Below are 15,088 nucleotides of genomic sequence, written 5' to 3'. Positions count from 1 at the left end.
GAGGCAACAGAATGGAAATTATTGATCGGTTTGCCTGACCGTCAGTGGTTGGGAAGATGTCAAAGCCAATTGTCAAGGATGAGGTTACAGAGTATTTGGAGGCACATGACAAGATAGGCCAAAGCCAGTATGGTTTGCTTAATGAAAAATCTTGCTTGACAAACCTATTGGAATTCTTTGCAGAAGTAACAAACAGGCTTGATAAAGGAGATGTAGTGGATATTGTGTATTTGGATTTTCAGTAGGCCCTTAACAAGGATCCATACATGAGGTGACTTAACAAGTTACGGGCCCATGGTATGACAGGAAATATACTAGTGCTGGTAGAGCATTGGTCCATTGGCAGGAAGCAGAGAGTCTGAATATTTTTGCTGGCTGCCAGTTGCAAGTCCCAGGGGTCATTGTCGGGGGCTGTTTCTTTTTCTGTTGGATATTAATGATTTGGATACAGAGGCTACAGAAGGACTTTAATTTGAAGAATAAGCAGAGAAATGGCAAATGAAATACAATGTCATGCACTTTGGTAGAAACGGGCTGATTATTTTTTAAAGGAGGAAAAAGTTGAAAAAGATACAGAGGGACCTAGGAGTCATCGTGCAGGAAAATCAGACTTACAGGTTGAGTAGATGATGAAGAAGGCAAATACAATGCTAGCATTCATTTCAAGAGGAATAGAGTATAAGAGCAGGTAAGTAATGTTGAGGCTTGATAAGGCACTGGTGAGATCCCACTTGAAGTATTGTGAGCAGTTTTGAGATCCTCCTAATTTCAGAAGGATGTGCTGACATTGGAGAGGAGGAGGTTCACAAGGATGATTCAGGGAATGAAAGGGTATCATGAGAAGTGTTTGACATCTCAGTCTGTGCTTATTGGAATTTAGGAGAATGGGGGTGTGGGGGGGAATCTCATTGAAACATTTTGAATGTTGAAAGGCATGGACAGAGTAGATGTAGAAAGGTTGTTCCCCATAGTAGGAGAGTCCAGGACAAGTTGGACAGGATTGAAGGGTGTCCACTTAGAACAGATATGTGGAGGAACTTCTTCAGCCAGAGGGTGGCAAATCTGTGGAATTTGTTTCCATAGGTGGCATTGGGTGTATAAGGCAGAGATAGATAGGTTCATAATTAGCCAGGGCATCAAATGTTATGGGAGAAGGGCAGGCAATTGGGGTGAGTGGGAAAATGGATGATAGAAAATGGCAGGGCAGACTCAATGGGCTCCAGTGTCTTAAGGTCTTATGGAATAGGCCGGGGAATTGAAATAGGTTGCCACAGGAAGATCCTACTATTGCAGCAGACAGAGCTAAGTTCTCAGCTAAGTGATCACCACAGGAGTACCAGATGCAATAGATGACCCCTGCAGATTCACAAGTGAAGTATTGCTTCACTTGGAAGGACTGTTTGGGGCACCAAATGGTGCTGAGGGAGGAGTTATGGGGGCAAGTGTAGTATTTCTTACAGTCACAGGAGTGGGTACTAAGGGAATGGGTCTCCCATGAAACGTTCAGTACCTAACCTTCCAGTCTCTTAAATAATATTTACTCATTGGAGTCAGAGTCACTGAGTCCACTGTGTCTGTTCCAATCATTAAGCACTGAATTACTCTAATACAATACTAATCCCATATTATTTTCCCCATATTCCCTTCAATGCCACACTGTGATACATCAAACAAATATGCAATGGTGCAGAGAGAAGCATTCTGAAGTTCTTTACTCTTTTCAGAAAGAGACATTGGCGCACTCTCTGATGGTTGTATCAATGTCCAGATTGTTGGAGAGATTTCTTCTGAAGAACTTAAAGCTATCTATTCTTTCATCTTCAGCACTATTAATGTGGACAGGAGTTAATTATCTTAAAATATTTAGGGTGCAAAGAGATTATAGTGATAGAATTTGACAAGATCATAGAAAGACATGAAGACAAGAATGAAAATCTTAAATACAGAGAAATGCTTAACCTAGCACCAGTGTAGATTACAAGCATTGAAGTAATGGGTCAACAGGAGATTTTGTGTGACCTTAAGATTATGGAGAGTAGAAATCAGGAGTTGACAGGAATAGTCGAGGCTAGTGGTTCAGAAAAGGTGTGTTTAATGTTTTCATCAATGGGTGAGTGAATAAAGGGCCAGAGTTGATTAATTCTCTAAAAAAGGAAATAGCTGGTGTGAAAAATTATGCAATATGAAATTTTAAATCTGGATCAGATACTGTGCTGTAGATGTGAAGATTATGCTTCAAATTCACCAAGTTATTTGGAAAATGGTAGAATTGGTGGCTATAGAATAGAGCATGTGACAGCAGCTGAATGTGATAGTCTTTAAACTATTTCAAAGACATTTTGTTGAGGAGAGTTAGGGCAAGGTAATCCTGGGAGTCATTAACTTTGTTAAATATCTGGAGTGTGCTCTCAAGGGTAATGACGTTAGAAATGAGATCCTTGGGGATCTCCAGATTTGACATTGCATAGTGAATGACTTAACTTTTGTATTGAAATTAGTTTTCCACAGTTTTGCTCATTTGCTGAACCAAGCGATTTTTATTTGTAATTTAATGCTTTCATCTACACTGCTTATTGTTCTACTTCCAGTGTCATCCACAGACTCTGGTATGAGTTTCACCATCTCAATAATAATCTATTCTGTAGTGTAAAAGGTTGCCCTAATGTAATTTCTTTGAGTTTACTGTATATCTGTCCATTTACCTTACTATGTCTCCTGAGGTCTACCAATTCTCTCGTTTGTTCAGTAATTTGCTTTCATTCCCATGACTTCAATTTAGCAGTGTCTTATGGAGGATGTGATCAAATGCCTTTTAAAAGTTTACAGAAGTCATTTCTATTGACAGTTTTCTTTACATTTTATTCATCTCTTTAAAAAATCATGTTGGTTTTGTCACCTGTGGGCTTTGCTAGTTATCTCGAATCAACTGAAAAAAATACCAGGTGGTCAGTCATTTAATTATGAACTCAAGTCATGGCCCAACAATAGATGTTAGGTTAACTGGTTATAATTTGTTGCTTTTTTTGTTTACCACATATTTCTACTGTATATTAAAGTGGCGAATGCTTGAACATTACCTGAATTGAGACAATTCTAGATCATCTCCAGATTTAATCTCTTGGATCATTTGCAATATTCTCCTTTACCTTAAAACCTTGGGATGGAAAGAATCTTGCTTTATGGATTTGAAACTCTTTGGTGCCATTACTTCCTTAAACATTATTTTTTTTAACTTTAATTTTTGCAAATCCTTGTCGCTAATTCAGGATGTCTGGAATGATATCATCTTCCGTACATTTAATTTACAGATAGTCCCCATCTTACCACTGTAATGGGGACTGAAGAATCGGTGGTTACTTGGAATGGACACAAGTCGAAATTGTGCTCGCATGTGTGGAGTACCGAAGACTTAAAGCAAACCTTTTAATTGAATCTTTTTTTAATTGCACATTTGACGATAACAAATTAAGCTTCCTGAATTTGTCGATCAACCTTGGCAAATCTTTCCACATTCTGGTCCATTCCTACCTTGTTAGTCGCCAGTTCCAAGGTCCTGGGGCTGGGCACCACCACCTTAATTCCTGTGGGCATATGCGACTTTTCGGTTGGTGCAAATGTGAGCCTTTGGTGGCTTCACATATTGGCGTTCGGTTGGCACATGCGCAAGAGTTAAGCACACTGACAATATTGAATTTGCGACCTTAACTCTTGCACATACGCCAACCAAACTCCAATACACAAACCCACTGTGTATGCACCCAGTGACGACTTGTGCATTCGCACAGAAATCAAGATGGCTGTGCCCAGTTGCAGGACTCCAGAATGCAGACTAACGAGGTAAGTATGCAGATTTTGGCTCTTACATGCCCTGTATTCCTGTTATAGTTTGTGAAATACAACATAAACCACAATTCTTTTAAATTCGGTCCTATTTGTAGATGGTCGTAAGTTGTATAGGTCCTAAGGAGGGGACTACCTATACTGACAATTAATTATTTAATAAGAACATGAACAAGCAATATCTCATGAAATATATCTGTGGAACTCACTGCTCATTAGATTAATAGAAGCAGATTAATTTAGTATTTCAGAAGGCATTTTGAAGGAAAGAAATTTGTCAAGCGATAGGTGAAGAGCAAGGAAATGCAATTGATTGGATTAATGTTCATGAGCTAGCTTTAAATCAATGAGTCAGTGACCTGATTTCTGCATAGGGAGATGTGGAATAACAATATTCACCATCCAATGCTCATACTGTAGCATTGGAGGAAAACTTTCCCCAGGTTGACCTGGAAGGGCCTATCATTGGGCACTCCTGGGACATCATTAACTTCCCAGGGAAAAACTGGACTAAGATCCTTAGCATGCAAGACAAGAACTTAATTTCACCCTTCAGCCCTATTCCTGCTCTCTGATCTCCATCCCAAACCATCTTACTCTTAATTCCCTGAGCCCCATGAATTGCCATCCAATGAACCACCTCCCTCCTATTCCCTCTCCTGACTCCCCACTGTTTAGCCATTTCCAGTTTCCTGATTTATTCCACTGTTGAAACACTATCTCTCAAGCCTTTTATTTTTTGTCAATTTTCTACCTTTCAGCAATTGGATCAGAAATCACCAGTGCAATAAATACAAAATATTTATTGCTAAATTGTTTTTCTTATGTTGTTTTTGTTTTAACCAGGAATTGAATATAAAGGAGATGTCAGTTTTGATGCGGCTTGAAGAAGATGTAAAGAGTGAATTTAATCTGGAAAAGAGAAGAAGAAAAGCTAAGGAAGAAAGGGCTAGAAAGGTGAGTTTCAGCACATATCTTTGTCTTCTGAGTTCATAATCTAAGTTTAAGGTTGGAGAAGGTGGGTCTTCCAACTGGTGATGACATGGTAGTCATGAGCTTCTGCCAACCTTTAACACTTTTCACTCTTCAACTCAATTTTTCTTTACCAAAGTGGTTCAATCTTGGTTCCTGTGTTTTCTATTAATTATTCTCCTGAAAATATCCAATAAATAATGAAAGAATTAATAGCATCCATGAAAGAATGTTATCATGATCTGATGACAAGCTGGAAAAGGTTTAGAGTACAATTCCAATAATTATTGTGAGTTCGAGTTGATGTCCATGAACAATCGAATTAAGGGGCTTGAAACTCACTCAGAAGAAATAGCTTCCGGCAACCACAAGCTAACGTCACAACTAGTCAACCTGGAGGGCCGGAGTAGACGCAACAATATTTCCATCTTGGGATTAAAAGAAGACACCAAGAAAGGATAGCCGACTGAAAAAAAATGTTTTCAAACTACTTCCCGAGGTGTTCGGAGAATACCTTCTTGGGGTGGCTCCTCTGCTTCTTTTTCATTTTTGGGATTTCTGAATCAGGAAGGTTCTTTTATTCCTTCACTTTGTTATTTAAAAGGTCAAGGCTACTTATTACTGAGCTTGAAAGATTTTTATAAAGGTTTACTGGTTTAATGCTTTTCTAACGCTAATGCAGTTATGCAAGTTTTTTTTTAAGAAATCAGGGTTATTGAAACCAGATACAAATGTTCTGTGCTTGTGCTTTAAAAGGGAATGAATTACAACTACAGATTTGGTAAGAACAGCAGGTCTAGAAGAAGAAAGATCTAGGAATGTATTTAAATAACAAAGTCCCACCCCAAAAAAACATCAATGAGTACTAACTTAGATCAGGTAAGGCTGTAAAAAACATCAAGCTTGGTATTATCTCTTTGGTTATTTTCTCAATAGAATTTACTTTGACATGGAAAGTTACTAACTATTCAAGGTTTTTTTAAATATAGGAGCTGTGATAAGATCTACATTAGAAGTAATTAGGGTTAGATGTGCTTTCAAGGGCAGGTTGCAACTCTGGTTGATGACCTTCTGAATAGAGAGTGTTGGAAGGGAAAGGTTTTGTTTGGGTTAGTATGGGATTTTTCAATGTTATTTCTACTTAATGTTTTACTTATTCTGTGTTTCAGCATGGGTTGAAGGTGATGGCTCTTGGAATGGTGGCAGGCACAGCTGAAACATCTAACACCAATTAATATTAATTATGTTCCATGATTTCTCCTATTAAGATTATATTGTGGAATATTAAGGGCATGAATGGGACAATTAATCATTGTGTGGTATTTGCCCAATTTAGGCATTTAAAGGCAGATTTCATTTTCACGAAACTCACATTAGGAACTCTGACAAGGGGAGGTTAATGTTCAAATGAAAGGTGGGGATGCTTTCATTCCTCTTCTGATGTTAAATTGAGGGGAATCTCTTCTAATTAATCAAAATATTCGATTTGTACTTCATGACACTATATCAGATCAACAAGGTCACTTCATTATTCTTACAGGTATTATATGGTTGTTTTGGTTAATGTGTACACCACAAACATTGATGAGCCAGTATTTTTTTGAGTTTTTTTCAGCCTTACCTGATCTAAGTTAGTACTCATTGATGTTTTTTTTTGGGGTGGGACTTTAATTGTTATTTAAATACATTCTAGACCAGCTGTTCTTACCAAATCTGTAGCTGTAATTCATTCCCTTTTTATCAAATTTTGGCATTTCAGATGTCTGGTGTTTTTTATATCCTAATAATAGAGAATTTTGTTTTTCAAATATGCATCATTCCTATTCTAGAATTGATTCTTTTCTAATAGATTACCAATTGATTTCAATGACCAAAGCATACAAATATCAAGGAATAGTTATATCTGATCATGCTCCTGTTATTATGACTTTGAATTTTTCTGACATTCCTTTCCCAAAAAGGCATTGGTGATTCTAATTTACTCTCAGATGAGGATTATTTTAATTTGAAGGAAAAAAATACAGTTTTTCTTTACTTCTAATTCTTCCCCAACTATGTCTAATTTGATTGCATGGGATACAATGAAAGATTATCTGAGAGGGCAAATTATTTCTTACACAGCCAATATTAAGAAGAAGACTACCAAGGAAAGATTGGAATTAATTAATCAGATCAAACAAATCGATTTACAATATGCTCAAGATAAAATTCCGGATTATATGAGAGTTGAACTTGAATCTAAATTTGTTCTTCTCTCCACTTACCCTATTGAACAACATTTGTTTTTTTTTTGTTTTTTTTTTAATTTTTTTTTTTCACACCATAAATCACAATAGCCATGATATACACTTTTTCTTTTCCACACATTTACAGTGACTTTTTCTCCCTCCCCCCTCCCTCCTCCCAAGCCACCCCCCCACCCCCCCCCCTCATCCATTTTAGGTATACAATCTAGGTTGCATTAATTCAGTTAGACAATGTTGTCATTCAACAAAAATACACCAGAAATTCTACTGAGTCCATTCTTTTCTTTTCTTCTCCTTCCATCAACTTAGGTAATGTTTGTTCCCGGTAGGTTTTCGCTATTGTATTTAATGTAAGGCTCCCATACTTGTTCGAATATTTCAATATTATTTCTTAAACTATATGTTATTTTTTCTAATGGAATACATTTATTCATTTCTATATACCATTGTTGTATTTTCAAATTATCTTTTGAACAACATTTGTTGAGGAGCAAGAGTCATTGTTATATTCATGGTGAAAAATTGGGTAAGATGTTGGCTCGTCATTTGAAAGGAATGTCTGCTAAAAAGCAAATTAATAAGAACCAGAAAATTCTATTCCAACCTTTATACTTCTCAATTTAATACAGATTATGCTTTAATGTCACATTTCCTAAACCATCTAAATTTGCCCATGCTTTCTCAGAATAGACATAAAAGTCTGGAGTCTCCTATTTCTCATGAGGAAATATTACTAGCCATTTCCTCCTTTCAATCTAGTAAATCTCCAGGACCTGTTGAATTTTATAGATCTTTCTCCAAATGGCTTGTACCTCACTTAAGTTCTGTGATTGATGATTCATTTAAAAGTGGGAAGTTTCCATGATCTTTTAATGAGGCTTCTATATCTCTTTTTTTTAAAAAAAGGGAAGGACCCTGCTTAATGTGCATCATACAGGCCTATTTCTTTACTCAATGTGGATATGAAGATTTTGTCCAAAGTTTTGTTCCATAGATTAGAGAATATTTTAGCTGATTATTTCTGAGGACCAAACAGTTTTATTAAGAATCATTATTCTTATTTTAACAATACATTGAATATCTTGTGTTTACCCTCGACTCCTACCACTGAATGTGTTCTTTCGTTAGATGCTGAGAAGTCTTTTGATCGGCTGGAATGGGATTATCTATTTGCTATTAGAAAAAATTAAATTTGGTGTAGATTTTATTAAATGGATTAAATGATTATATTCATGTCCTGCTGCCTCAATTCATACCAACTCACAGCAATCAAAACCTTTTGGGCTTCATTGGGGTACCCACCAAGGTTGTCCTTTAAATCCTTTCCTTTTTGACTTTATACTAGAACCCCTTGTAATTACATTTCAGGAGAGTAGAGATTTCACATGGATATATAAGAATGGAGTCAAACATAAATTTTCCTTGTATGCAGGTGATTTTTTGCTCTTTATAGCCAATCCTAAATTTTCTATATTAACTTTATTTACCCATATCAGATAGTTTTCTGGCTTTAAATCTGCATAAAAGAAAATTAACCCAAAAGAGTTCTTTATTAAGATATTCTAAATTCCCTTTTAAAATAGTGAAAGGCTAATTTAGTTATCTTGGAATTACAATTACTGTACTATGAGTTATAAAAACTTATTTAAGAAATTTTTTCTGTATTATTTAATCAGGTCAAACTATTAATATCAGGATGGTCATCTTTACCTATTACTATGATTGATCACATCAATTCGATTAAAATGAACAATTTACCTATTTGTATCTTTTCAAATTTTTCCCAATTTTTATTCCTAAATCCTTTTTTGATTTATTGGATATGTTTATCTCCTCTTATATATGGCAGGGAAAACACCCCTATTTAATTAAAGCTCATCTTGAAAAGACTAAAAGGAATGGTGGATTGTCACTTCCAAATTTCAGATTTTATTATTGGGCAGTCAATATACGTAACCTGCTCCTTTTGTTACATTTTGAGAAAATAATTGACCACCCTTCTTGGGTAGAAATTGAATATAATTTTTCTAAAAATTCATCTATGTTGGCAATTTTATGGTCTTTTTTTTACCCTTTCCTTTCTATAAATTTACTGATAATCTGATAATGAGACAAAGGTTGAGAATATGGGCATAATTTAGCTATTTTTTGGATTTCAGAGTTCTTCTTTTGCCAGCCCTATTATATCTAACCATCTTTTTCAATCTTCTTTGTTAGGTACAGGTTTTAAAGATTGGCATAGATTAGGTATTAAATATTTTAAAGATCTTTGTGAGATAATTTTGCTTTCTTTGAACAACTGGCAGCAAAATTTAAACTATCAAACATTCAATTTTTCGATATTTACAAGTCAGACATTTTGTCCATTCCAAGCTCTTTGATTTTCCACTTATTCCTGAGACAAACATTCTTGATTTACTTTTTGATTTATACCTCTCTCATAGAGGCTCAATATCAATTATTTACAATAATTTGTTGGACTTAAGAATAACCTCACTAGTTAAGATCAAGAATGATTGAGAACTCGTCTTAAATTATCACTTTTCGATTAGAATCGGGATACTATTCTTAATTTGATTAATGAAGCCTCCTTCTATGCATGACAGTTTGTTGCAATTCAAGGCTGTGCAGAGGTACATATGTTTAAAGTCAAATTATCTCATTTTTATGCTGATAACTGATCCATTATGTGACAAATGTAAAATCTTTGAGACTTCATTGATTCATATGTTCTGGGCTTGCCCTACTTGAGAAAAATTTTGGAAAAACATTTTTCAAGCTTAATCCGTGATCTTGAAGATCAAAGTAGAACCCTCTCTCTTAATTGCATTATTTGGTTTTCTCAAGAGGATATTTTATTGACATCAACTCAAAAGCAAATTTTATCTTTCACTTCTGATAACTTGATGGACAATTTTGACGAAATGTAAAGACAAAATTTTACCTACTCAAATCCAATGGTTACGTGATATCATGTCCAACCCAAGTTTGGAAAAAATCAGATATACTATTAAAAATGTAAATCCTAATTTCCATAAGATGTCTGGCCCATTCATGGATTATTATCATAATCTAAAGAACTCAGGTGTTTTGATGCTTCAGCGAAGTGCAGTCTGGTTTCAGTTTGTCGTCATTCATTTCCCACATATTTTTTTAAATTTTAGTTAACCTTGTTTGGAGGGTAAGTATTTGATTAAAAATGTTTTTTTCTTTTTTCTTCTTTTGATACTATTTTATATAAATGTTTGTTTAATTGAGAATTTTAACATTGATTATATTACAGAATGTGAAGATAATAACAGATAATTGTAAATTCCTTTTTTTAAGTTATTTTTTTAATATATATGTATAAAACTTATCTCTTTCTCTTTTATTTAATTGAATTGTTTTTTTTTTAATTTCTTCACTTTTAAGTTTTGATATATTATGAAGATTATGGTTTTGAGTTTGGAATTCAGTTCACATTTTTATGCAACGTCTTAAATATAACTGGAATATTGAATAAGTGGAATGTTTAATGGTTAACCCTAAACTTAATGCTTGAAATAAGATTTAAAATATTTTCATAAGAAAATACTTATAGTTTTGATTTACAATTTATGTAGGTTTTGTTATTCGGAATGGTTTATTTATTCTGTTTAACTGCTTGTTATTTTACTGATTTATACCTCTTTGTGTACAAGTTCTTTATTAAATTCAATAAAAGTATTTTAAAAAGAAAGATGTATACACAAAATGGCAATTTACTGTACAACATCACCAGGCTGGGAGACAGGGCTCCTTAAAGTACAGCATGATTTTAGTGTTATGCCACAGCTTCAATTTGCAAAATTAATAATGAGAGTAGCTTTTAAGCATGAATTGTGATATCAGGTAAATTTAAGATATGATCATATTTTATAAATATAAATATATTTCTCTATAAGGTAAACTATACTATATATAGTAGCATTTAAAATTTTAACAGAGGCAAGAATCATTTGAAAGGAAGATGGACCACCAAATTCAAAAGCTTCATGAATTTATTGAAAGACAAGAACAGTATGAACAATGCCAAAGGGAAGGTGGAGGAGATGGTGAATCCGAAGTTAAAAGAGGTAAAAATTTTTTCTTTTTTTTTTGGTTCTCCTCAACTTTTTGTATCAGCTCGCTTAACAGCAATGTGGTACATTTTTTTTTTAAAGTTTAACTATTTTGTGAATTATTGATGAATGATTAGTTGCAAATAATTCCTGTTCACTGTTAAAATACCAATACTGCAAGATCCAAGCAATAATATTAGGTTTCTGGAACTCTGGCAAAGTTAAACAAAGCAGGGATTAATTGATTTTCTTTCTCAATTTATGTGATGTACACTAATAGCAACAGCTCCCTCCATTTTACTTGCAATTTGTTCATTAAATAGCAGCTAACAATCAGTAATAATTAATAACATTTATTTTCCATCCTTAATTGCCCTTCGAATTGGGTATCTTGCTCGGCTAGTTCAATAGGCAATGAGAAGCAATGATAGATCTTGTACCCTGAAGAATATTTGTTCTTTTACAATAATCCAGCAATTTCATCTGTCCTTGAGAAAGTGATAGGGAGCTGCCTCTTTGAATTCTTGTTTCCATGCTCTCACTGTCCAATTGGATAGTGAGTTACAACATTTGAACTCAGTAAAGATGAAAACATGGTATTACATTTCCAAGTCCTAAGTGTGTGTCATGGAGGGGAGCTTGTAGATGTTGAGTTTCTGTTGCCTTTGTCCTGCTGGGTCATAGGAATTGCTAGTTTAGGAGATGTTGTTAAAGGAGCCCTGGCAAATTGCTGCTGTATCTTTTGTGGATGATGCACTCAGCAGCCATATGGTGCCACTGATAGAGTGGTTGATTTTTTTTAGAGTGTATAGATTTGAGGTTTTCACACAATATCTGCAAGAAAATCAAGTTAACTGCAAGCAAAAGTGCAACCTCTGAAATTCAAGTTCTACTTTTCAGCATACTTTCCATAATTCTCAAGTCAAGTTTATTATAATCTGATTGCATAAGTACAAACCAATGAAACAGCAGGTACACAACCAGATGTAACACACATAGACAATACATAATGCAGATTAATATTCATGGATACAATAAATATTGCTTAAAATGTGCAACAGGAATGCTAAAAATAAAATGTGATGCTAATTGAGGATTTCTGAAGCATTCAAACATGCACTGCCAGTAAGTTACAGGGAAAAAGGTGAAGAATGGGATTGATAGGACTACTGCTGAGATCAGCTTTCTGTGTTGTCTTAAATGTACAAGTAAGATGTGGCATGAAATTTACACCAGTAGAGATGGAAGAAATCTGATGAAAATGGAGTGTGAAATAGTATCTGACAAATGTGATGAAAATGGAGTGTGAAATAGTATCTGACAAATGTTATGTAACTGTTGTGCCAGTGAGATCCAGCTAATTTTTCTGAAGCCAGACAGGAGTAGCTGAAAAAAAGAAAATTCTGGCAGAATCTTTTGTATGGGTTGTTGTAGGACCACCTTAAGCTGCTGAACGGCTTTAAAGAAAGTATTGCTGTATATATACAATAATATATATTATATAAATATCTTTATATATATATCGTATATTTTGGCATAAAAGACGACCCTTGAGGCACCCAAAAAACAGGCCAAAAACCTGGGTCATCTCATAGGCCAGATACAAAAATGTGACCTTAAATTTCTGGCTGGAAAAGCAGACTGGTCCCATCTCCCCACTGCCACCAGTCCCAACACCTCCCCACTGCCGCCATAACCCACCCAGACATTTTACAATTATAGAACCCAAGGTCCCTGCTCCTGCCCGGGTGCCGGAGCTCCTGTCTGGGAAACAGTGCTCCCCAAGCCAACATGTAGCCATGGTTTCTACACTGAGTACACATGGGCAGCGAGGCAACTTCTTCAATGTGGACGGCACCACACCTGATGTTGAGAATGGAGTCACCATCACCTACTCCAGGTGCAGCTGATGCTGAAGACTTGGACCCAGCTCCATTTGGCATCTTCCCAGCCAGAAGCAAAGGTTTTTTTTTACTGTTATTATAATCACTTGCTTAATTTAGAGATTTGTTACTTGGCAATTGAGGTGTTGTAATAAAGTTTGGGTTGTTGCTGGGCATATTCCTTGCAGCCGCTGAGGCATCAAGCAGAAAATTGGTGTGTTTTCTTATATGCCCGATATATGGTAAAACCTTGAAATTCAGGCTGGAAATGGGCACCCATCTTATTTCAACATCACCTTATATGCTGAAATATACGGTATGTTTTTCACATCTTTGTTATATTTCAGGTGCTCTATCTTAAAACTGTAACTTTTTCTAAAATAGGGATTTCCAAAAAATGGAAGAAAACTGATTCAAGATGTTTAGGTGATAAATGGACTCGCCTATCCAGAGGTAAAATAATTGCAAAAGGCAACATTTATTTTGTTGTTTATTATCACCAAGAATATTTGGTTTTCCTTTCATTTTCTGGTTTTATTCCATGATTTAGCAGGGATTCAAGTCTGAAGTTTATAAAAGTATGTTTATTTTGCTTTATGCATTTGAGTCTACTATATATGACATTGTGTTGACTAGTTTACTCACATTTTCTCTGACTCCCTTACAGCTGATTAAACTAGCCATTTATATACTGATCGAGCCATACAGCATGGAAACGGTCTTCATCTGAAACTTGATCCAGTTGCCCATCTGAGCTACTCTAATTTGCCTGCACTGGGCCCACATTCCTCCCACTACTTTTCTATTGTTATACCTGATCAAATGTCATTGAAATTTAGTATTTGCTATCTATATCTGCGACTTTGTTTGGCAGCTTATTCCACACACACATCACCTGTATGGAAAAACTTGATTCTTAGGTCCCTTTTTAAACTTGGCCCTCAGATTCCTCACTACAAACCCATCTTCCAGTTTTAGACTCTTCTACCCTTAACTATTTAGCTTAGTTAAGCCCCTAATGATTTGTACCTTCTAAAAAATTACCCCTCAACATCCCATACTCGAGGGAACCTAAACAGCCTCTCCTTGTAACTTGAGCCCTCCAGTCCAAGTAACATCCTCCTAAATGATTTTTTGCACTCTTTCCAGTTTAATGACATCCTTTCTATTGCAAGACAACCAGAGCTCCACATAGTGTTCTACACATGACCTTATCAACACCATAACATCAGATCCCAACTTGTGCTTAATGCCCTGACTGATGAAGAGAAAGATGCCAAGAACTGTTTTCACCATTCTGTGTCACCACTTTCAGGAAACTATGTACCTGTACCCAAAGGTCTCTGTTCTACAATGCTCCCCAGGGCCTACATTTACTGGGCTAATCTTGCTGTGGCTTGACTTACCAAAATACAACATCTTCACTTACTTGAATTAATAATCTACCATCTGCCATTAATAGTGGGATTGAGTTCAAGAATCAAAAAGTCATGTTGTATTGCTACAAATCTCTGGTGAGACCATGCTTAGAGTGTTGTGTTCAGTTCTGGTCACCTCATTTTAGGAAGGATGTGAAAGATATGGAGAAGGTTCAAAGGAGATTTACCAGGACGTTGCCTGGATTGTTAAATAAGTCTTAGGAGGCAAGGTTAGCAGAGCTGGGACTTTTTTCTTTGGATCGTAGAAGGATGAGAGGAGACTTAATAGAGGTCTGCACGATTATGAGAGGCATAGATAGGGTGGACAGCCAGCACCTGTTTCCCAGGGCAAGAATAGCAAACACCAGTGGACATATGTACAAAGTGAAGGGAGGGAAGTTTAATGGAGGTATCAGGGGCAAGTTTTTTACTTGTGTGTGCCTGGAATGTTTTGCCAGGGATAATCACGGAGGCTGAGTATTTAAGGAGTATTTAAGGCCCGCCCTGGCACACTTGGTGCAGGGGATGCTGGTCACACTGGGTGACACCAAAATGACTGCCCCCCCTTAACAGTACTGCCACTATCCCCATGCCCAGTGCTACCACCACCCCCACTTAACCGCCTCTGCCACCACCTCCACCCCCAT

General features: G+C 35.9%; 1 protein-coding gene and 1 long non-coding RNA gene across 6 annotated transcripts in view; one reads left to right on the top strand and one right to left on the bottom strand.

Moving 5' to 3' along the window:
- LOC138740521 (uncharacterized) overlaps positions 1-15,088 on the bottom strand; it is an 84,798-nt gene that overhangs the window by 14,428 nt on the left and 55,282 nt on the right. The window lies entirely within an intron of this gene.
- The window catches only part of LOC138740515 (uncharacterized), a 74,407-nt gene that overhangs the window by 16,266 nt on the left and 43,053 nt on the right, over positions 1-15,088 (top strand). For all 5 annotated transcript variants that reach the window (XM_069893273.1, XM_069893269.1, XM_069893271.1 and 2 more), the window contains 3 exons: positions 4,687-4,797; positions 11,026-11,155; positions 13,408-13,476. In XM_069893273.1, the coding sequence (XP_069749374.1) occupies positions 4,687-4,797; positions 11,026-11,155; positions 13,408-13,476 (310 nt within the window). The remainder of the gene's footprint in view (positions 1-4,686; positions 4,798-11,025; positions 11,156-13,407; positions 13,477-15,088) is intronic.

Source organism: Narcine bancroftii, chromosome 8 (assembly GCF_036971445.1).
Source record: "Narcine bancroftii isolate sNarBan1 chromosome 8, sNarBan1.hap1, whole genome shotgun sequence".
Classification (NCBI taxonomy): domain Eukaryota; kingdom Metazoa; phylum Chordata; class Chondrichthyes; order Torpediniformes; family Narcinidae; genus Narcine; species Narcine bancroftii.
Note: the sequence above shows the minus strand (reverse complement) of the source record. Positions and strands in the feature narration are given on the sequence as shown.